Below are 22,613 nucleotides of genomic sequence, written 5' to 3'. Positions count from 1 at the left end.
ACAAAGGAATGACCCCAATGATGTTTCTTTTGACGAGGAGAAGAGCTGTTGCTTAAAACATTTGTGCTAACCTGTCATTTTTATGGAGTTTAACATAAATTCTTTAACCTTGACTTACGCTTTACTTCAAAACCAATATTTTTTCTCGTAGTGCTTATTTTTTTTATCTTTCTTCCTTTTTTTTTTTTTTTTTTTTGCAATACTAGTTATAAAAGAAAGCACCAGGTCATTTCAGGTCATTTCAGGGGGAGGCTGCTACTCACCCCATGCACCCTCCCTCTAGATCCGCCCCTGACTACTCCCCCTTCGCTGCAGTCGGGTAGTAAAACAGTTATACAAAATAAACATTTAGGATAAAATATATAAGGTGTTCCAGATCTGTGCTAAATGGTGTGTTTGCTCACTGTCACTTTTCATTTAACATTTGTGGTTAGCTGCTATCGTTGTGAGTTTTGTTTTTTCAATAAGTTAATATCTTATGAAAATGAAATCAATAGATTCAGTGGAATTGAGATTCCTGGATACCTGAAACCTAAAAGTAGAGTAGGCAGCCGATAACAAATCATATCTGTAGGAGAACAATATCAACTCGTCCAAACAATAATGTACCAAGAGGAGAGCGCTAAAACACACCATTAGCAGCTCACTATGCCACATTACTAGCGATGGGTACCTCCTATTCAATGACATTACCTGATGAAAACGAGCAGTAACGAGGTCATAGGGCCGCGATCTACAATTGCCTTTGATAACTAGACTCCTCAAATGCTAATTACTCTTATGAGAAGAAAAGGCTTCATGTTTTTTTGGTTTTTTTGTTTTCCCAAACATTCGCTGATACTAACAGCTGAATCCACCAAAGAGGTCTCCATACCTCTCTGGTATTTGATTAAAAATATTTAAAAAAAAGTTGATCGCTTCACACACACTCACACACACTCACACACACTCACACACACTCACACACACTCACACACACACACTCACACACACACACACACACACTCACACACACTCACACACACTCACACGCACTCACACACACACATACACTCACACACAATCTCAAACACACACTCACACACACTCACACACACTCACACACACTCTTACACACTCACACACACACATATATATATATACATAAATTATATATATATATATATATATTATATATATACATTTTATTTGAACTGTTAGACGGACACGAGTGTAATTGTATCGCATTGAAGAGAAATAAAAGCTGCAATAAACTAAAGTAATTCAACTCCTATTATCTATTTGTACTAGTACGCCTTTTTTTCTTACAGTCGAACCTCTACAGCTTCGCTGGAAAATAAACGAATGAAGTTCGATCGTGTTGTGCTATTAGGGAAGACACTATACATTCACAGTGCCTCTCTTTACCCAGGTGTTTCAAGGGGTATCGTCGAATTTAATGCTTGGGAGGAGGGTAACCTTGCAATGGACTAGCATCCCATTCAGGGAGTGGTAGGAAACGGAAACTAAGAAAGCCTGGGTTAAGCGCCGGCTTGATGGGTTACCTGGCTTATAAAGGAACTTTAACTTCGATCGTCGATAGTCCATTGATTATTGGCGGATGAACGTGCAAAACCTGATCGGCGATCATTATTATTCTTACATACAACGCAAAGGTTGACATCACGGGGATAAAAAAACTGTCAGGAAGGCTTCACGGAATATGGGAGGTTACGTATGATGAGCAAGCGAAGTGTTCCGTAAGCCAATTTGGCTCAGAATCTTAACCACAGTCTCTCGAAGTATTGCATTGATTCCGCCTAAAACCAAATCAAATACTTTTAAAGACAGATCATACTACAAACAAACGTAGCGTCTCTAAACGATGACGTCTTTCTAGTCAAGTACTTTTAAAAACAGATCAAGTACTTTTAAAAACAGATCATACTACAAACAAACGTAGCGTCTCTAAACCATGACGTCTTTCTAGCTATCAAATAGGGCTCTGGCCTACTGACCTTAAGGCAATATTAAATTAATTTAGGCAGTATAAGGTTTTAGCAACCTTTTGTGAAAGCTGCTTTCGAGAAAGTTCGATCATTCAGCTCTTGTGATGTCTCTCAAAGACCGTTCTTTTCCAGTAAGCCCAGGCACAGCTCTGAGTGTTTTCTGTTTGCTTCTTTATTCCGCTGGATTCATTCGAATTGAGATCAAGTTCGAGGATTATGAACGAAGGTTGAAGACTTTGGAGGAATTCATGCCTGAAAATCAAAAGATGCAATGAAGGACGGATTTTGTTCCGACTGAACAAGGTAATATTCAACTGTCCAAACAGGGTTGTCTGTTTTGTTGCTAGTCATTCTCCTTTAAAATTATTAAGGTCGCGAATTACTTTGAAATATTAAACGATTAAGCTTTTCATCAAAATTATCCGAGAGCTAATGGTCATGTCCTCTGACTTCCGTTCCACCAAAATGAAATAATTTGAGCCAGATTTATCTTAGAAAGATTTTTTTTTCGTCTTGTCACGAGCGTGAGACAAAGATCAAATTCTGAGTCGCCATGAAGAGTAGAACCTCAGACTTTCGGATTCTACGCTCCGATGCACTACCACTGAGCCACGTACAGAGACTCTATGGTGAGCAGGGGTCATTACGAATTTCATATTTGACTCGCTCCCTGCATACTGCTAGGATAGGCAATGTCGACCGGTAGATTTACCTTCCTTCCACTGAAATATCGACACTTCCATATATCTCACAATGTAGAACAATTATGTAAAGGATGTGCTTTACATAATATCTTGTCCCTCATTTTCATTCCGAAATAAGTTGGAGACCTGCCAAGGATTAAAAAGCAGAGGCTCTCAAGATTAGCAGTACACTATTATTAAATGGCAGTATTGGAAGAACAGATTTGATGCGTTGCCCATTGCTCTGTCAACGAGAAATCGAAGCTCTCTTCAAGTCTCTTTGCGAACATAAAGCTTTAAAACGTTAACTTACCTTCTTGTTAGGCGTAATGCTTGAAATAATTTGGCCATCTCAACTGAAATTATTTAAAACATATTTTACTCTCAAGAAGCAACAAGTGTTTTAAGATGCGCAATAATAGGAACTATCGAAAAATAAATGTTTTCCAAAACTTCCTGTCATAAGAAAATTGGCACCAAGATATGAAGCCCGACCTATCTGAAATATCGATCTTACTTCATGAAAAATGAATGATTTTCATTCAAGAGGTTATGCAATATTTGGCCACCTAAATGAAATGATTTAAAAACATATTTTTACCATCAAGAACCCGTGTAGCACCTTTAATTCAACATAGAGCGACTAGACGACAAAATAAACTACAGCAGGCTCCACGTGTCTTCACTTCAGTGCACCCAACTACCATCTAGTCAATTCCGACTGCTCTTACTTAATTTGAATATTTAGCCCGACTTCTCTAAAATAGAGAGCTTAATGGGGTTCACCGTTAGCCACAAAAAGGCAAAAACATCAGCGGTTAATCTTAAAGAATGACGTTTTTTTAACCGTTAGTCGTAAAAAGGGCAAAAATTTGGTTAATGTGGTTGCGAGGTTATCTACACCGGTAAAAAAAACAAAAATATTTTGCTCAGGTCCTGCAGGGTCATATTCTGCGAAACAAATTAAAAATGACGTCCTTTCGCCTGTGGAATGAGCTAACAGACAGCTGACTATTTTTAGGACTTTAATTTTCTTTGCTCAGTTTGTGAGTTATGGCTGTCCTGTAAGGCATAATTAGTTCAAAACGAGATTGGGAAGGGAAGACAATTGAATGCTATATGACAAGAATTGAAATCGTTTATGCTTCATTTGACTGTTGGCGACCTGCGATAGCGCTTCGCACCTCGAAAAAAGATCAACCCGAGTCAGTCAAAGAGACTAAGGGTATTGTCAACCAGGTATGTGTAGAAGTTTATCCATATCTTTATTTAAACTTTGCAATTTAAGAGAAGGCGGATAAATAAACCATGTCAGGATTGAAAATTAAAGGGGAAAACAGCATACGCCTCCATAGCGGCAGGTTATCATTCTTCCTATCCAACAGAGTGTGGCTTACCTGTGACCAGAGTTCTAATCGAACGTTGCTTATTTGTGAAAGTTTCCTAATTACGTAGTTTTTCACCCATTTCGGAATATGACATAATTTTAAACAGTTAAACAAATGGATGTTTTTCCAGATATCAAGAGGGATGTGAACTGAAAACTACCCAGCGCTTTTGCTTTCCTCGTATATCTGTTTCATTTCATTTAAAAAAAAGGAATTACAAGAGGAGAGAGGAGGGTTTGAAGAGACAGCGATTTGTTTTTTTCAATCACCCATGGAGGAAGTTTCTCCTCAAAAGAATTGAATTGGAGTGGATGATTTTTTTATTCTCTCTTCATTAATTTTGTATGGAATGTCAAAACTGCAGGTCTTCCTTAGCTATCTTGCTTTGTGGGATATTTTCTTTGCTAAGCATATTTGAGCTTGCTTATTTAAAATATTTTTCTTAGTCATTGATTTTTTTGGACTTCGTCAACTTTTTCATCTCTCTTCTGACTTGTCCAACAATCCGTTCTTTTCATCAAACATTTTCTAGTAAGAGTGACGAACTTCTTGTTTGCGGGTACTTAGATCTGATATGCTTCAAATGGTTAATCGACAGGCTTCATTTTTTACCGCGCTGTTTTTTATTTCTCAAATGTTCCGTGACATTCCCAGTCAGCACTGTGGAGCCGGCGGTAATCTATACTCGATTTATCAAATGATACTTAAGGGCCACACCTATAAGACGTTCAAGTTTACACCAGGTGCGCTGGAATGTAGAGAGGCTTGTCTCGCTGATGTCAGATGTCAAAGCTATAATGTCGTCATGTTCATTGCAATATGTGAGTTAAACAACCGGACTAAAGAGGCCAGACCAGAGGACTTTATCAAAGACAAGGACAGATATTACATGAAGAAAGAGGTAATACTGGATGTCGATCTTGCAAAGATTCAGATAAAATAGTAGTAACAACTAAGATTGAAGGAGGGACACTCGATCTAGTGGTTCAATCTTCTAATGTGAATGTAACTCTCAGCATTCTGATCCGTATTTCTAGAGATAAGTTGATAGACTGCTAATTATGCGGGAAGTCCCATACAAGACCCATACATATGGGTCATCTTATTCTCATGGATTTTACTCTGCGGTATAGTTAGACACGTTTCGTACTTTTATCCTGCTAAATTTCAATTACAGTTCCTGTCGGATCAACTCGTGAGCTACCTGTTACGTCGTGTGAGGAAGTCAAAGCGAGTGAAGGAGAACAAATAGTCAGCGGTAACTATTGGCTGGATTCTACCGGATCTGGGAAATCTATTCTGGCTCGTTGTGACATGAAGACAGGAGGTTAGTACGAGAAATATTTCTTAGCATGTTGTTGTCGTGCCAATGAGAGGCCATCTCTTAATTAATATTCTTTCATCTAGTTGCAGATTATTGTGTCAAGCACCAGTGCCAAAACGATATCAAAGTGTGTGAACCGGGAAACGAACCACTCGTGTGCGTGTAACTCATCTGGTTGGACAGGAAAATGTTGTGTAAAAGGTTTTGGTTAGGGTTAGGGTTTGTCAAAATCTTTTCTTTTTAACAGCTCTTGTTAAACAAATGAAATGGAGGAAATATGTTAAATTAACCTTTGTTTATCCAAAGATATCAACGAATGCTTGGAGGATCCGCATATTTCACATTATTTGCTAATATTGTGAAAAAGATTCGTCGTTGTTTAAAGGTCTTCCGCTAAAGCTCATGTTGAACGAAAAAGATGAGGGAACGATATCAATTAACATCTGCTTGTTCATAGATGTCAACGAATGTATAGAAGGTCTACATGGTTGTCACGTAAACGCCAATTGTAACAACACTAAGGGATCCTGTACATGCAAACCCGGATTTACTAGAGACGGAAGAAATAACTGCAAAGGTAAAGTTGTTGATAGTTTTCTTTAAAGACCTTATTGAAGGGGAAGCTTAAACTTTCTACAAACATGCGCATTGTGAATATCACATAAGTCTTATCACCTAAATGAACATTATCATTAACGTCATCATCGCCACATTCTTATACATAGACGTCAACGAGTGCAAGGAGGGTCTGCACAGATGTCATGCCAATGCCATTTGTAACAACACTGAGGGCTCCCACAACTCTACATGCAAGCCAAGATTTATTGGAGACGGAAGAAATAACTGCAAAGGTAAAGTTGTTGTTAGTTTTCTGTGAAGACCTTATTGAAGGGGAAGCTTAAACATTCTCCGTTTTATTTTAATTTTACTAAATATATTCAGAGAGGTCGTGATAGAAATAGGGTCATTTTTATTTTTGCGCTAAGCGTTCGCAGAGGTCGGACTTATGAGTTTTTCTGCTGTTGTGGATTCGATTTTTTTTCGTTTAAAACACAATTTCATCTCGTCGAAACAAGGATCAAGTTAAGGATTATTTGACAGTCAAATAGTGTTGGTGTGATTTGTGGTGTCACAGTTTGCTAGGCAAGATCAAAACATTTCGACGTCCTTGGTTAGGTTTTAGTTCATTTTAAGACAATTATCGAAATTGAGATTAGGTCACGCTCAAAACGTTATTAGTTTTATACTTTTATTTACATTTTTTGTAGTGCAGAGAAACATTCGCGCGGTTTCTGGAACGCATTTCTCATGTCAAATTACTGAAGGCCTTGGTAATGAGATATTAGAGAGCTTAAGCACCAGACGTTATTGACAACACGAACGGCAGAGAAGCCGCGTAAGACTGGATCGAGGCCTTCGTTCTTGGCGCGAAATAGGAAGGTTAAGCAGTCGACGTTTTTCAGACACGGACTTCTACCCGTGTTAACATGTCTTTGCTAAAAGATGCTAGAGATATGACCTTAATGAGCAAGGGAATAAGTTTTTTTACCCCACTCTCTTGACAGAATGAATAATTCGTCAATTTATTAGGCGACTTGAAATTTACCACATCATAGTTGTGTAAACAATGCGAACAAACGAGCGAGCATGAAATTTTCAGTGCACGATCTGGGTGCCTAGAGGACCATTTCTCTTTTTCTAAATTCGTTAACCACAGCGAGATTTGTTATTCTTATGTTTGTAGTCGGTTGCTCAAAACCTAGCATAGATGCCTACGATATGCAATGTGCAGTTACAAAATACAACCGATGCAGAAAGACAATCATCTATCTCATTTTGCACTTTGTTATTGTATCTAAATGTCGCTTAAGTGTCTTAATTCTAAATTATCGCTTAAAGTAATTTGTGATAAGCTTAAACCCGGTTTAAAAAAATCTTAGTTCTGCATTTGATGATTCAAATGGACATGAAATCAAATGACTTAACTCACCCAGACTTGGCGAGAAAATTGTCTGCCATTGTCGAATCCCGTTTAATCTATCGATTAAGCAAAAACCACTTTACGCGCTACGAAAACGTTTTTTAATCACTTAATGAAAAGCAGAAGAGCTTTTTATGGTTTTGAGTCAATAATTCATCTCCTATAAACAAAATAACAGCATATTTTTGTGGCGTCCTACCTTCAACCTGAAAAGTGGCGTTCTGGCGTCTGCGACGTGACCACGCGAACCTCATGACATGCGCAGTATGTACATAGTTCCTCTGGGATATTTCTCCTCAAGAGGGCAAAAGTGTATTTAACTATTGAATGTAGAAAAATGTTATATAATGCTCTCATTAAGCCAATTCTTGAGTACTGTTGTACTGTTTGGGGTAATTGCTCGTTTGAAAACCTCCACAGGTTGTTACAAGTACAAAAACGATTCGGAAGATTAATTTTGGACGCCACGATCAACGATAGTTCCGTTGAACTTTTTAATAAATTACGCTGGTTATCTATTGATAACATTGTACGCGTTAGAAAATTTGTATGCTACATAAAGTTAGCCAAGGTCATTGTCCTGAATATTTTAGTCCATATTTTAAATATGTCAGATCTACACATGGTTATTGTGCTAGATCTGCTTTTTGCAATGATGTTCTAACACCATCTTGTAAAAGAAACTCAGGGCTTACAACTCTCCACTCACGTGCATGTAGGCTATGGAATAAACTAGTAGGTAACTCTTTTAGAAACATAACCTCCCCCTCAAATTTTAAGATAACGTTACTGAAAAAATTTATTAAAGAAAATACCTCGATAGAGCATTTTAAGATCGGTAGGACGTTTTAAGTCCAATTCTTAGTATAATGAATTTTCTTTGTTGAGGGCCATTATGTAAACTACCGGGTAACCGGTAATAATGTATTTTACCCTCGGTAAATAAAGTGTTTGTGTTTGTTTGTTATAATAAAGAAATTAAAAAAGGTAAACACCAAAGCAATACGATCGATGAAATTTAAAAAGGAAAATATCATAATATACACCAAGCTTTTATTTTGTGTCACAATTGAAACGACTTTCGATAACCTTAAGCTCCAAAGAAGCTGCTGAAGATGCTACAAATAAAAATGGAAAAACGTTTCATGCAGATTACAAAACCACGGCGTAACCTGCACTTGATTCCAAATATCACCATCTCAACTTGCCAAAAATGTGCACCCTTTGATAGAGCTCGATGGAGTCAAACTTTAGCCGTAAACGGCAGAAAAAAAAAAAAAAAAGCGGTTAGTCGTAAAAACAGCTTTTTAAACCGTAAGTCGAAAAAAGGAAAAAGATGTCAATGTAAGATGTGTCATTTTGGCAAATCCATAGAATGATATGGGTCTTGCCTTGTGGTAAATTAACCATACAAGCCATTTCTCCATTGAGACCCACAGAAAGTGACAGGTGTTTTAAGATGTGCAATAACAGGAACTATCGGAAAGCAAATGTTTTCCAAAAATTTCCTGTCGTAAGAAAATTGACACCAAGATATGAAGTTCGACCCATCTAAAATATCAATCTTCGTGGAAAATGAATGATTTTCATTCAAGAGATGAAGCAATATTTGGCTACCTAAATGAAATGATTATCAAACACGTTTAATTAATTCAACATGAAATGACTGGACCACAAAGTTATCTACATCAGGCTCCACGTGTCATCGCCTCTGTACACCCAACTTCTCTATAGTCTCAATTCCGACCGCCCTTGCTTAATTTGCATATTTAATCAGCCTAGCGTCTGTTTTCCAGTAAAAAGCATTTATTCGCCATTATCTCTTTAATTGTTTTCCGAGAGTTTCTCTCTTCGAAACACTAAACAGATGCCACAAACTAGCTCGACTTTTCCAAAATAATTTCGCACTATTCAACCAGAAGCGAAGCTGTAGATGGGATATGAATAAAGAAGTTTGAAAAGTAAACACAAAAAACCACACTGTCAATTGATGGAAAAATGATAAAATTTCAATAAGAAAATATTATAACACAAGCAAACTTTGTGTTGCAATTAAAACTAGTTCAATAACATTTAGCTTCAAAGAAGCCGCTGGACATGCCACTGATGGAATGAGGATGCTTAATGTAGAATACGAAACAACGGCGAAATCCGCACTTGGTTCCAAGTATCTCCATCTCAACATCACAGAAATGTGCTCATTTGAGAGGGCTTAACAGGGTTCACCGTTAGCCGCAAAAAGCCAAACATCAGTCTCAAAAAAAAAATTATATTTCTAACCTTTAATCCTAAAAAAGGAAAAAAAAAATGTGGTAGCGAGGGTGTGTACACCGATAAAAAAAAAAAAACAAACAGACAAAAATATTTGGCTCGGGTCCTGTAGAGTCATATTCCGCAAACCGATACTTACTTCTTTTCGCTTGTGGGATAAGTTGACGGACAGCTGACTATTTGGGATTTTAAGTTTTATTATTCAGTGTGTGAACGATGGCTGACCTGAAAGACATAATTAATTCATAACGAGCTTGGGAAGGGAAGTCAATTGAACGGGCTAGAATTGAAAACATTTCAGCTTCAGTTGACCGTCGGCAACCTGTAATCTTTACGGTGGCCAATTTACCACTTCAACTTTGTTGATATATCCAAACCTGCGAAAGTGCTTCGCACCTCAGAAGAAGATCAACTAGAGTCAGTTAAAAGAAACTAAGGGTATCATTAACCAGGTATGTGTCTAAGTTTATCCATATCTTGATGTAAACGTTGCCATTTCAGAGAAGGCGGAAAAATAGACCATGTCAGGAACATTTAGGTGAAAACATTCGCCTCCATAGCGGCAGGTTATCATTCTTCCTATCCAAGGGAGTATGGCTTACCTGTGACCAAAGTTCGAACGTTGTTTATTCGCGGAAGTTTCCTAATAACGTAGCTTTTTCCATTTCGGAATATGAGGGACAATTTTAAATAGATGTCCAATTGGATGTTTCGCCAAATATCAAGACGGAGGTGAAGTGAAAACTACTCACCGCTTTTACTTTCTTCGTTATGCCTATCCATTTCAGTAAAAAAAAAACAAAACAAAACAAAAAAGAAATACCAGAGGAGAGAGAGAATGGGTGGAGTTTAAAAGCAAATGTGGCTAAAAATCGAGCATTTTCAAAATATAGTGGCAACAACCAAAAATCCGATTCGGCTCATATTTTCAAGTTGGGCAGACCTTATGATGGAACAAAGCGCTGTATACTTCATTTTGCAGTCTTAAAATTGTTGCATCGCTTCCACAATTAGCGATATGACTTGGCAGGATAGTCAACACCTCCTGATAGTGATTGTTTACAAAGCATATCTCGGGGTTTCTCTATTCCTATTTCATTGAAAAGGAGGCTAAAATTATTTCACACAAGAGATTTTTGTCTAAGGATGTCTTCAACCGAACCGCGAACCAAACGTTGGCGCAATGTTGCTGTTTCAGAAACATGTTTTTCGTGTGCGGAATAACGCTAATCGACAACTCCGCAAAAATTCAACATTGGACTGTGAAGCACGTGGCTAAGGTCCAATGTTACAAATAGGAAACAGGCGCAAACAATTATTTAACCCCGATCGTTGTTGAATCTATATATTTATTTCATAAATTATTGTTTAGGTGGATAAAGCTCATTTTAGGGCAATAACAAACCAAAGAAATATCTAGTTCGGTGATCATCACCGAACTAGATTTTTCTTTAGTTTTTTATTGCCCTAAAGATTTTTAGATTTAGATTTTTAGACTAGATTTTTCTTTGGTTGATCTTCTTCTGAGGTGCGAAGCACTTTCGCAAGTTTAGATATATCAACAAAGTTGAAATGGTAGATTGGCCACCGTAACGATTACAGTTAAAACCACTGCTTGCTATAATATTAATGTATTCTGCTGTTGATAAGTTTTCAACCTCCCTGCACTCTTACTTAATTTTCTTTGGTTGACGGTATGTTTTTTTTCCAAAATGAGTTAGAGTTAAACCTCTTAAATGAAATTCTCAGTGATCAGAGGTGTGTTTTTATCGTTAATTGCTGACACCCCACTGAGTATCTATAAAAACACTTGGTGTTTACTTTGTGTAAGAAGGAACCGGTCGAGATGACAGTTTCCTTGAATGGAAGTAAGGATTTTTCGCAAATCGAAAACAAATTATTTTAAACGATGGCACTTATTTGAGTTTGACTAATGGTCGTGGGTCGTGGGTCGTGGGTACAAGTCGTGGGTCGTGGGTGTGGGTGTGGGTGTGGGTAAAAGTCGTGGATGTGGTTAATACTTAATAATAAAAATAACCATTTCAAATATTAAATATAATAATACATAAATTTTATACAACCCTGTCATTCATTAATTTAACTGTTCTTTCTTCTAGTTATTTTATTTTGTTTATTCAATTTACTCTACTTTGGTGAAAATCAGACCTGAAAAAAATTTCAGGCCTGTACGGGATTCGAACCACTGACCTCTGCGATACTAGTGCAGCGCTCTACCAATTGAGCTAACAAGCCAACTGGGAGCAGGCCATCAAATTAATTCGATATAAACCCGTAGATGATAAATCAAACAACAACAAACATATGAAACATATGTGTGAACTGCGGTTATGAGACGTATATGAGAACGATCCTTCGCAGTAAAGCACTATTTGAGCAATAGTGAAAATCAGACCTGAAAAAAAAATTTCAGGCCTGTACGGGATTCGAACCACTGACCTCTGCGATACTAGTGCAGCGCTCTACCAATTGAGCTAACAAGCCAACTGGGAGCAGGCCATCAAATTAATTCGATATAAACCCGTAGATGATAAATCAAACAACAACAAACATATGAAACATATGTGTGAACTGCGGTTATGAGACGTATATGAGAACGATCCTTCGCAGTAAAGCACTATTTGAGCAATAGTGAAAATCAGACCTGAAAAAAATTTCAGGCCTGTACGGGATTCGAACCACTGACCTCTGCGATACTAGTGCAGCGCTCTACCAATTGAGCTAACAAGCCAACTGGGAGCCAACTGAAATTTTTTTCAGGTCTGATTTTCACTATTGCTCAAATAGTGCTTTACTGCGAAGGATCGTTCTCATATACGTCTCATAACCGCAGTTCACACATATGTTTCATATGTTTGTTGTTGTTTGATTTATCATCTACGGGTTTATATCGAATTAATTTGATGGCCTGCTCCCAGTTGGCTTGTTAGCTCAATTGGTAGAGCGCTGCACTAGTATCGCAGAGGTCAGTGGTTCGAATCCCGTACAGGCCTGAAATTTTTTTCAGGTCTGATTTTCACTATTGCTCAAATAGTGCTTTACTGCGAAGGATCGTTCTCATATACGTCTCATAACCGCAGTTCACACATATGTTTCATATGTTTGTTGTTGTTACTCTACTTTACGTCTATTTTTATCTGTTATCTCACTGTCAATGAAATTAGTTTCAGTTTCGCGACGCATTCCGAGATCTCGTTTGATAATAAAGGGAAGAGAGATAAATCTTGTAATTACACACTGTGTACACGTTTTTCGAGCTGTGCGGTCTGCGGTCTACGTTCTGCGTTCTGCGTTTTCGAGGTCTGTGTTAACGAGACACCTGAGCTGCTTTGTACGATTGTACCAAAAATGATTTCATATAGTAGAAGTACTATAACGTTAAAATTGCGACAGCGCTCGTGAATTCTATATTTGCGGCTAAAGTCAGGGGCCAAGGAACAGAAATTCCGAGATCTCGTCTGACAACATCAATGACAAAAGAATGATAGATAAATCTGGTAATTACACACTGTATACACAAAGAAAAACTGACTGTGCACAAGTCGACTGACTCAAAAGGCACACACATAACCTCTGCCAGACTGGTAACTCGACAGTGGAGGATCGTAAACGCGATATCAGCTGTTGTCACACTACAGGGTTTTGTCCTAGGGAAACTCAAATTTGCGAGTGTGACCGATTTTTCCCTAAGTAAATTACTTCGGGAAAGTTTTATCGTCTGGGGCTTGAAAACCGCAAGAGAACAAAAGAATGTCCTGTGGATTTCCCTTGACAACAACCCTATAAAGCAGAAAAAGGGAAAAATCAAATCCCAGAGTAGCCGACCAATGGACGCTCGTCGGCGATAGCGCTGGTGACGGATCCGGAATTATCGCGTTGTGAAACTAATTTAATGTAATTACAAGATTTATCTCTCTTCCCGTCGCGAAACTGAAACTAATTTCATTGACAGTGAGATAACAGATAAAAATAGACGTAAAGTAGGGTAAACTGAATAAACAAAATAAAATAACTAGATGAAAGAACAGTTAAATTAATGAATGACAGGGTTGTATAAAATTTATGTATTATTATATCTAATATTTGAAATGGTTATTTTTATTATTAAGTATTAACCACACCCACGACTCTTACCCACACCCACACCCACACCCACGACCCACGACTTGTACCCACGACCCACGACCCACGACCCACGACCATTAGTCAAACTCCACTTATTTCCGTTTTCTGTTATTGTTTTTCCTTGACGACCCGCGGTCGCTGACGGCGGAGACTGGAAACTGCGATGGTATGAAAATTTCCCCCGTTTCGTTTACACATGTTTTTGTACTTTGATTAAATGATTTGTAAGTATTTTTTTAAGACGATGAAAGATTTAATCGTATTTTTTTTTTCTCTTCCTTACTATTTTAATCGCTATTTATTGTTTGATTAATTAAAGAAATTACCTTGAAACTTGCATTTTCGTTTACTAATAAAACGAGTTGCAGAGAAAAGATGTAAACTCTGCAACAGCATTGCGCGTCGTTCTTCTTTTAAAGATATCTGCTGCCTCTTCAAAACTTTAGTAGGAGTACACTTTGTGACTTCGAAAAACGATCCAGAAAACGGGAAACGGTAATTATACCTCTTCTTACCTGTTCAAGGCGGATTGATAGCCATTCCGCTAGTTTCGGTTTTTTACCGGGCCAAAAGGCGAAGGTGACCTTGTTCTTAGCCGAGCAGCCATATTCTCTCCTCCTGTTAACATACATTCCATGCAATTTGTCCCTTGCGTGGTGCAGAGCTTGGTTTGGGGTGGACGAGAGGCTTTAGTTGGAGGCGCCGAGCTCCTTCTGATGTATCAAACCATGTTCTCTAATATCGCCATATAATGCATCCATTGGCTTTGGACTTCTGTAAGAAGTAGTCATTCCCTTCTTAAATTTATCTTCTTCGAAGGAAAGATTAATGAGATAAGCACAGTATGGGTTTGTCTACTTTCTTTTTATAGTCAAATCTGGATGTCAGTCTTTTCGCAATGGGTGTGAACATTCTGGCCTGAACAGACAACAGGCTTGTGTTAACTTTGTCATTAAGCATCAGCTACGCTCTATAATATATCGCCATTAATGCATTGATGGCTTTGGACCTGACCATATTTGAGGGAGATCGATCACTGCTTACTCGGTTACCTCCTTAAATAACTAACTAGTTGAGTTGATTTTTCAAAATGCAAATCGTTGATGTGAGGTCTACCGACCCGCACTCGCGTCTGCTGTATCAGCTGGTGCAATGCTTAATCGAAGCGTTTCTGGAGTTCGGAGATACGCAAAAATGGTAATTTTATTTCCAGACGTGAACTTTCTTGGACCTTTGCCGGAAAAAGATGAATGTAAATATGAGATGTGCTGCCTGGGTCGTAGTCTTACTATCAGCACGAGTAACTAACGAGGCACAGTAGCCTCTAAGGAAGAAGTAGTATAAATATAAAGCTGTTGAACGTTGGCTGGTTCAGCGAAAGTTGTGGTTATCCAGGTTTGATCCTTATCAAACTTCTTTTAAAGAAACAAACATTCAAACACTGTACTTTTCTCTGTTGCATATCTGCAGTGATGGGCTATTCCCTTTGCAGATCTTTACTCCTTTTGTCCTCAAATGAGCTTTAACCATGGAAGTACCATGAAACAATCAATTATCATGATACATTAAATAATGATGGGCGTTAGATAATTGTTTGCTCTTTTTTCGTGTGTGTAACACTCGACCTCAGTTCCTGTAGCCACGTGCTTCGCAGTCCAATGTTTTATTTTTGCGTTTTATTTTAAAAGACCTCATTTTAAGTTAATAAGCCAAAATGTAAGCGGAATGTTACTAGTTCAGATACCTGTTTCTCGTGTGTGGAATAACTGCGTTATTCCTCACACGAGAAGCAGGTCACTGAACTAGTAACATTCCGCTTACATTTGGTTAACGGTTCGGTTGAATAAACAAAGATCTCTTACGTAAAGTATTTCAACGAAATGGGTATAAAAGAATCCCCGAGATATGCTTTGTAAACAATCACTATCAGGAGGTGTTGACTATCCTGCCGAGTCATATCGCTAATTGTGGAAGCGATGCAACAATTTTAAGACTGCAGTCCCCTTTTGTGATACAGCAATATGGGCGGTAAGATGATATTATGTTAAATGAGCTAATACGAAACGATTGAGTTTGTGTGCGAATGTGTACATTTCCGACTAATTGACGGCACCGTCAAATCAGCTCATTTTAATTTATCCAACTTTAAAATTTGATTAAATCGCACTGAATCACTTCCCCAAAAATTCTTTTGGATCGAAAAGAACTACACTTCGCCTTCCAAAAGCCATATTTTTAGTAGAATATTTTATTCAGCACGCAGTTAAATAACGGGGTTATAATTAGTTTTGACCTATCTTTAATCTTGTCAAAAGGGAGGTTGGATAAATTTAATTAGATTCACGGTGAAAATAAATGATCAAGAGATTGCTGAAATTGCTATCAACGAGTGTATTGATGTATGATGCACGATCCTTCGCAGTAGATAGCGCTATTTATTCAATAGCGAAGATCAGACCTGAAAAAAATCAGGCCTGTACGAGATTCGAGCCACTGACCTCTGCGATACTAGTGCAGCGCTCTACCAATTGAGCTAACAAGCCAACTTGAAGCAGGCCGTTAAGTTGATTCGTAATAAACCCGTGATGATAAATCAGATACAATGGATATATGAAGTTCATATATTTTGAACTGCGGTATTAAATACGTATGATGCACGATCCTTCGCAGTAGATAGCGCAGTTTACGCAATAGCGAAAATCAGACCTGAGTTTTTTTTTGTTTTTTTTTTGTTTTTTTGTTTTTTTTTTTCAGGTCTGATTTTCGCTATTGCATAAATAGCGCTATCTACAGCGAAGGATCGTGCATCATACGTATTTAATATCGCAGTTCAAAATATATTAACTTCATATATCCATTGTAAGTGTATTGATGTTATTTTTCAAGATCTGGTACTTTTTATCGGTGCAAGTGTTTTCAATTCTTAGCGCGACGCTTCGAGATTCGTCTGTTGAGCTTCAAAAGCGTCATTTTGGCGGAATTTAGTTATTATCGATTTTATCGAAAATAAATCGATATTCAGCCAAACGAAGTGTGCAGTGTTTTGTTTCACCATAAGGCCTACCTAACTTGAGAATATGAGCCGAATCGGTTTTTTGGCTGGTGCCACCAAATGTTTGATCATTGGTAAAAATGATTTGCTCTTAAGGCAACAACGTTGCGTTTCGTTCAAACACCGATGAAGGAAGTTTCTCCACAAAAATATTGGAGTGGATGATTTTTCATTCGCTAGTCATTAATTTTGTATGGAATGTCAAAACTGTAGATCTACCTTAGCTCTCTTGCTTTGTAGGATATTTTCTTTGCTAATTAAGTATATTTGAGCATGCTTATTTTAAATATTTTTTTAGTCATTGATTTTTTTGGACTTTATCAGCTTTCTCATCTCTCCTCTGATTTGTCTTACATTCCGTACTTTTCGTCGAACATTTTTCAATGAAAATTAAGTGCTGAACTTCTTGTTTTGCAGGTACTTAGATCTGATATGCATCGTATGGTTGGTCGACAGGATTCATTTTTTACCGCGCTGTTTCTCATTTCTCAAATGTTCTGCGACATTGCCAGTCAGCGGTGTGGAGCCAGTGGCGACCTATACTCCATTTATCAAATGATGCTTCAAGGCCACACCTATGAGACGTTCAAGTTTACACCAGGTACGCTGGAATGTAGAGAGGCTTGTCTCGCTGATGTCAGATGTCAAAGCTATAATGTCGTCATGTTCATTGCAATATGTGAGTTAAACAACCGGACTAAAGAGGCCAGACCAGAGGACTTTGTCAAGGACAAGGACAGATATTACATGGCGATAGGTCCAAAAGGAGGTAATAAATCCTGTAAAGGCTAAATAGTAGTAACACACTAAAGGGATTAGGGGTGGGGAGGGTGGATAATCAACAAGTTCAATTTCCTATTGTGTGTCACGATACTCACGAACGTAACGAAATTCTTAAAACGGTGCTCGCCTTTGTGATACATAGTTTTCAGAACAAAAGTTGTTTGACCGCAAATTAAACGTGCGTTAAGAAAATGCGAACAAATGTTAAAAGTCACCTGATGTTCATGGATCTTACGCTGCCTATTTGTAATGTTTAGCATTCTTACCCTTTTCAACTATCTCAACAAAATTCGCACCCAAAGTCTGTACTAGTCATATCATATTGTTCTAGATAGGGAAGAAAGCAATAAGTTTAGGTAAATATAAACCTTACTGTTTATTTCATTTATTCTTATTTACTTAGGATGTGGGCCTGTTGGTGTGGCAGACACTAATACAATTCCAGATGCAAGAATGACAGCAAGTAGTTTTTACGATAGTTATCGTCATCCATACTACGGCAGACTGAACGAAACCAGGGGATCCGGAGCGTGGTGTCCTAAGACTAAATCTAATAGAACAGACTATCTTCAAGTTGATATGGGTGAAGTGCGTTTTCTTTGTGCTGTGGCCACACAAGGATATCGGAGAAGCTCTGTATGGACCACCAGCTACAAACTACAGTTATCAACAGACGGTGTAACTTGGAACACTTACGAGGAGACAAATATTGAAAAGGTATGGAAAGAACTGTAATTGACATTTTCAGCAATTAAAAAAGGTTTTGAGGTCAATGCAAACAATTGGCAAAGATATCGCATACACATAGATGGCGAGTTTGGACTTTTATCTTCATTGGCCACTGTAGCAGAGAACGTTCGTCAGGGATTATAAGCTTGTGTACAACAGTTTTGCTTGTAAATTTTTAAAGGAATCTAATGCTTCTTTTTGGCCGAGACGAGACGTCGTTTCACCCAGACAAAAAGTATTTTTTCACAAATAATTTACTTTTATTTTTAAGAAGAGATTGGGAAAAGACCTTTAAATTCGGATTGGAGCCAATTCATTTTTTAACGAAATGCTTCAATGACTTCAACAGAGGTAGTTCATCTAGATCTATTCTTGCGTTTGGTGCGTGAGGTCCAAGAGATTTAGAAATTAGTTGGACATTTTTCCGGGAAGACTTTTCCATCCACGATATATTAGCTAAAATATTTCTCATGACAGTATTTTGTTTTCCGGATTTTCGTGAGAAAAGACAAGACTCCTTCTCCGTCTCTCTTTCTGTTCCTGGACAATGTCGTTAACTCATTTTGCTTTGCTTTGTTTGTTTGTTTTTTTTTTTGTCTCTTTTGTTTTCGTAATTCATAATGGTGACATAATATGTGCACGCTGCACACAATAGCTTAAGTATCAGCAACATTGATACTCGGGAAAAAGATTCATGAGCATATTTTTATAGTTGGATAAAGGGAATTATCGAGTCACCTTGACAATATGGCTATCAGAGGATGAATAGTAAACAATCTAAGATAAAAAAAAATATGTAAAGTGAAAAATGTTACAGAAAATTAACTCCATTTGGAAACGCCGAGTCGTAATACAATACACCAAAAAATGTGTCAAAGAAATGAGCGAAGGAAGATGTGTACTCAATAAAAAAAAATATAAAAGTTTAATAAAAAACGTTTCGGTCCGAGACCTTCATCGGTTATAATATGATAACTTTCAAAACTCCTTAAGTATATTTGCAAAGTGGGCGGATGACACATATTAACAAAAACAGTAATTGACATCTGTTAAAATGCCCCCCACTTCCCCCCAGCACCTCCTCACTTTACTGTAGTTAGAATTGGTGCAACAAGTTGTTCATTTTTTTTCGGTTTTCTTTATTCCAGGTGTTCCGAGGAAACTCAGATCGGAACAGCATCGTGAAGCATTTACTTAAAAATGAATTCAAAGCCAGATACGTTCGTTTTTATCCTTTAAAATACAATTCGTGGCCATGTTTGAGGGTAGAATTGTTTGAGGTTAAGTAAGGTATCAAATATGTACAATATATCTGTCCATTAGTTTCTGATAGTATTTTAGTTTTTAATAGCTTAATAACAAATATTATATCGCAGCCAAGGGGTTGAATTACATAATATTTAACAATGATATACTAGGCTGTCATAAATACATACAGGAGTATAGTTCATACAGGAATGTAATAAATAATTATAATTGTATCAGAAACTATAAAAAGATAAAATATCACTAAGATTGAATAATACTAGGCAGGCTTGATCAAACGAATATTCACACAGTGTTGTTTGAGAGTCGGCACATGCTCGGGATGAAGGACCGCTGAAAACGCTTGCATTGGTGCTCACGCCAAGGAGGTCGTACTTTCTAATTCTCCTTAGGTTATAATAGTTTACGTGATTGGCAGGAAATAAGTGAGATAGTTTTTGGTCATTGGAGATTGCATCAAACAGTTTAGAACACCGTTTCTCGCGCCGAGACTGCAGTGTCTAAATCATAGTTACGCAAGCATAGACGACTGTAAGAACAATGTGGTAGGATGATACTTAATGCCCTTTTCTGTACGCGTTCGATATCATTACTTAAATACTCGGGCAATGTATGGCGAAAAACGGGCGAACAGTATTCCAGGAAAGGTCTTATAACAGAGAACTAAAACTAACTGAAAACTGTTGGTCTAATAAAGAAAACAAGTATATACACTGGGTCTAGAGTAGGAAAATAAACAGTAGCAAATAAACTATAACAAACTGATTAATGGTGTAGTTATTACCAAGGGCGGATCAAGGGTTTTTTTTATGGGAGTGAGCAAACCACCAAGTAATAACCTCACTGGCGTTTCCTCTGACGAATGGATAGACTGATTCTGGAAATATTAGTGCTAACCTACCATTTTTGCTGTGTTTAATATAGATTCTTTAACCTCGTCTCATGTTTTACTTCAAAACCAAAACTTACATAGATTATTTTTTTAATCTTTTTTTTGTTTTTTTTTTTTTTTTGCTCAGTACTAGTTACACATGAAAACCGCAGGTCCTGTCAGGGAGAGGTGGGTGTGCACCCCCCGCACCCCTCTTCTAGATCCGCCACTGATTAGCCCCCTCTCTCTGTAGTTGCGTTAGAAAACAGTTATACAGAAAAAGTATTTAAGGTGAAATAGAAAAGTTATTGCATATCTGTGCTGAAAAGTGTGTTTATTCACTGTTACTTATTCATTTAACATTTATGATTAGCTGCTATCAGCGTGCGTTTTTCTCCGCAATAAGTTTATGGCTTATGCAAATGATATCAATAGATTCAATGGAATTGAGATTCCTGATGCGTGGACGCCTGAAGGGAAAAAGCAAAGCAGTCAGCCAATAAGTAATCTCGTATGTAGGAAAACAATACAAACTCGTCCAAACAATAATGTACCAATAGAAGCGCGCTAAGACTCAACAAGAACAGCTCACTATGCTACATTAATTAATAGCGATCAGTAACTATTCAGGGTCATTACCCGATAAAGAAAAGCAGTAAAGGAGTTATAGGGTCGCGATTTATAGTTGCCTTTTTTAGCTTGAGTTTGCAGATGATAGATACTCTTTATTATAAGAAACATGTTTCATGTTCATCTAGTACCAAGGATCTGTTTTTTCAAACACTGGCTAATATTAATGGTTGAATCCAGCAACAGACGTATTCTTACCTTTTTAGTATTTGATTTATAAAATGAAAAAAATTGATCGCATTACATAATTTCTTTTAACTCTTAGACAGACACGGGTTTCAACTAATCGAATTGAAAAAGAATAAAAGTTGCAATAAACTAAATTATTACACGACTCGGGCAGTCAGAGGGCCAATAACTAAATTCAACCAATCAAAATGCTCTATTGCCGGTCAATATTCACTCAGTATTGGACCGGGCACTGTCCCGAATGGTCCCGAATGATACCGCACTTGTGTCCCTTTGAACTTCAGTCGTATAATAAATCTCTTATTAACCAAGCTTGCTCGGGACCGCACTGGAAGAATATCGGCCCTCGGTTTTTTTTGTACGGACCTCGCTGCGCTCGGTCCGTACTGTCAAGACCTCGGACCGATATCCTCCAGTGGCCACACAGGGAAACCTGGAAGGTCAGAGGACCACCACCTACAAAGTTCGCCTGTCTACAGACGGTATAAAATGGAACACTTACAAAGAAACAAATATTGAAAAGGTATGGGAAGAATAGTAACTGAATTGTTGCAGCAAATCTACTCTCTGGCGTTGTAAAAGTGATATCAGTTAGTTTGAAATAATTACGATATGTTTTTCTGCGATCTTGACATTACCATCTTGTATATTTTAGCTAAAAGATAAATATTCTGCAAACGCTAACGCGGTGTAACACCATAGCAAGGTGTTTTTAAGAGGGAAAGGGTGTACCACCCACTTTAATTTTTCATTTTTTAATTCTGCTTTTGTTTCTGTTCTTGTGCTTGTCTCCGTCTTTGCTTCTTTGTGTGTGTGTGTCATAGTTTTATATTGATTGTTTGTTTTGTTTCGTGCTTTCTTTTTTCGCTTCTCTGATTTTGCAAATCATGATTCTGATATTTTAAGTGGTTGTTGTATAAACCATTAACAAGTCATTTTGAAAAAAAAAAAAATTGACACTCTGTTCAGAAACGTTCGCCCCCGATGAAAACGCCAGTCTCCTATCAACACTTGGTTATCAAGCCAATTTTGAAATAAACTGCGGAGACGATTGGTAAAAAAAGTAGGGTACAGTATGTTAGAGAGTTGGAAAAAATGAGTGAGCAATAGCTGAACTAATTTGTTTCTTTTGATTAGACCTAGCTTTTTAAATGCCCCACCCCCTCCCCCTAATTCCTCCCCTTTGCACCTCTTTACTTAACCGGTATTTACAATCAGTGCGGCATAACAGGGAGTTCAGTAGTGTTTGTATCTCTGTTTCGATTTGCTTTGCTTCAGGTGTTCCCAGGAAGCTCAGATCAAAGCAGCATCGTGA

General features: G+C 37.7%; 2 protein-coding genes across 3 annotated transcripts; both read left to right on the top strand.

Annotated features, from left to right (window-relative positions):
* The first annotated feature begins 143 nt into the window (after positions 1–143).
* On the top strand, positions 144–5,785 carry LOC148724459 (uncharacterized). 2 transcript variants are annotated; one of them, XM_088730470.1, is made up of 4 exons: positions 144–2,291; positions 4,714–4,960; positions 5,237–5,386; positions 5,467–5,785. In XM_088730470.1, the coding sequence occupies exons 2-3, from the start codon at positions 4,757–4,759 to the stop codon at positions 5,309–5,311; spliced, it is 279 nt and encodes a 92-aa protein (XP_088586596.1). In that variant the 5' UTR covers positions 144–2,291; positions 4,714–4,756; the 3' UTR covers positions 5,312–5,386; positions 5,467–5,785. The 2 variants fall into 2 exon arrangements, with proteins under 2 accessions (XP_088586596.1, XP_088586595.1); XM_088730469.1 differs by lacking the exon at positions 144–2,291 and having other exon boundaries at positions 3,595–4,960.
* LOC111344376 (uncharacterized) lies at positions 5,504–21,435 on the top strand. Its single transcript, XM_088730453.1, has 6 exons — positions 5,504–5,539; positions 5,841–5,960; positions 6,109–6,234; positions 17,248–17,599; positions 18,017–18,330; positions 19,491–21,435. Exons 3-6 carry the CDS (start codon positions 6,145–6,147, stop codon positions 19,629–19,631), a joined length of 897 nt encoding a protein of 298 aa, XP_088586579.1. The 5' UTR covers positions 5,504–5,539; positions 5,841–5,960; positions 6,109–6,144; the 3' UTR covers positions 19,632–21,435.
* Positions 21,436–22,613: the final 1,178 nt, after the last annotated feature.

This window comes from Stylophora pistillata, chromosome 8 (assembly GCF_964205215.1).
Source record: "Stylophora pistillata chromosome 8, jaStyPist1.2, whole genome shotgun sequence".
Classification (NCBI taxonomy): domain Eukaryota; kingdom Metazoa; phylum Cnidaria; class Anthozoa; order Scleractinia; family Pocilloporidae; genus Stylophora; species Stylophora pistillata.
This window is presented reverse-complemented; position numbering and strand designations above follow the sequence as displayed.

What these genes read in the sequence shown, in the direction of transcription:
- LOC148724459 (XM_088730469.1), top strand. Translation starts at nt 4,634, where the DNA reads ATGCTTCAAATGGTTAATCGACAGGCTTCATTTTTTACCGCGCTGTTT. An exon ending in GATATTACATGAAGAAAGAG is followed by an intron (nt 4,961 to 5,236) that starts GTAATACTGGAT and finishes TTTCAATTACAG; the next exon opens with TTCCTGTCGGATCAACTCGT.
- LOC111344376 (XM_088730453.1), top strand. Translation starts at nt 6,145, where the DNA reads ATGCCAATGCCATTTGTAACAACACTGAGGGCTCCCACAACTCTACAT. An exon ending in GGCGATAGGTCCAAAAGGAG is followed by an intron (nt 17,600 to 18,016) that starts GTAATAAATCCT and finishes TTATTTACTTAG; the next exon opens with GATGTGGGCCTGTTGGTGTG. An exon ending in AGGAGACAAATATTGAAAAG is followed by an intron (nt 18,331 to 19,490) that starts GTATGGAAAGAA and finishes TCTTTATTCCAG; the next exon opens with GTGTTCCGAGGAAACTCAGA.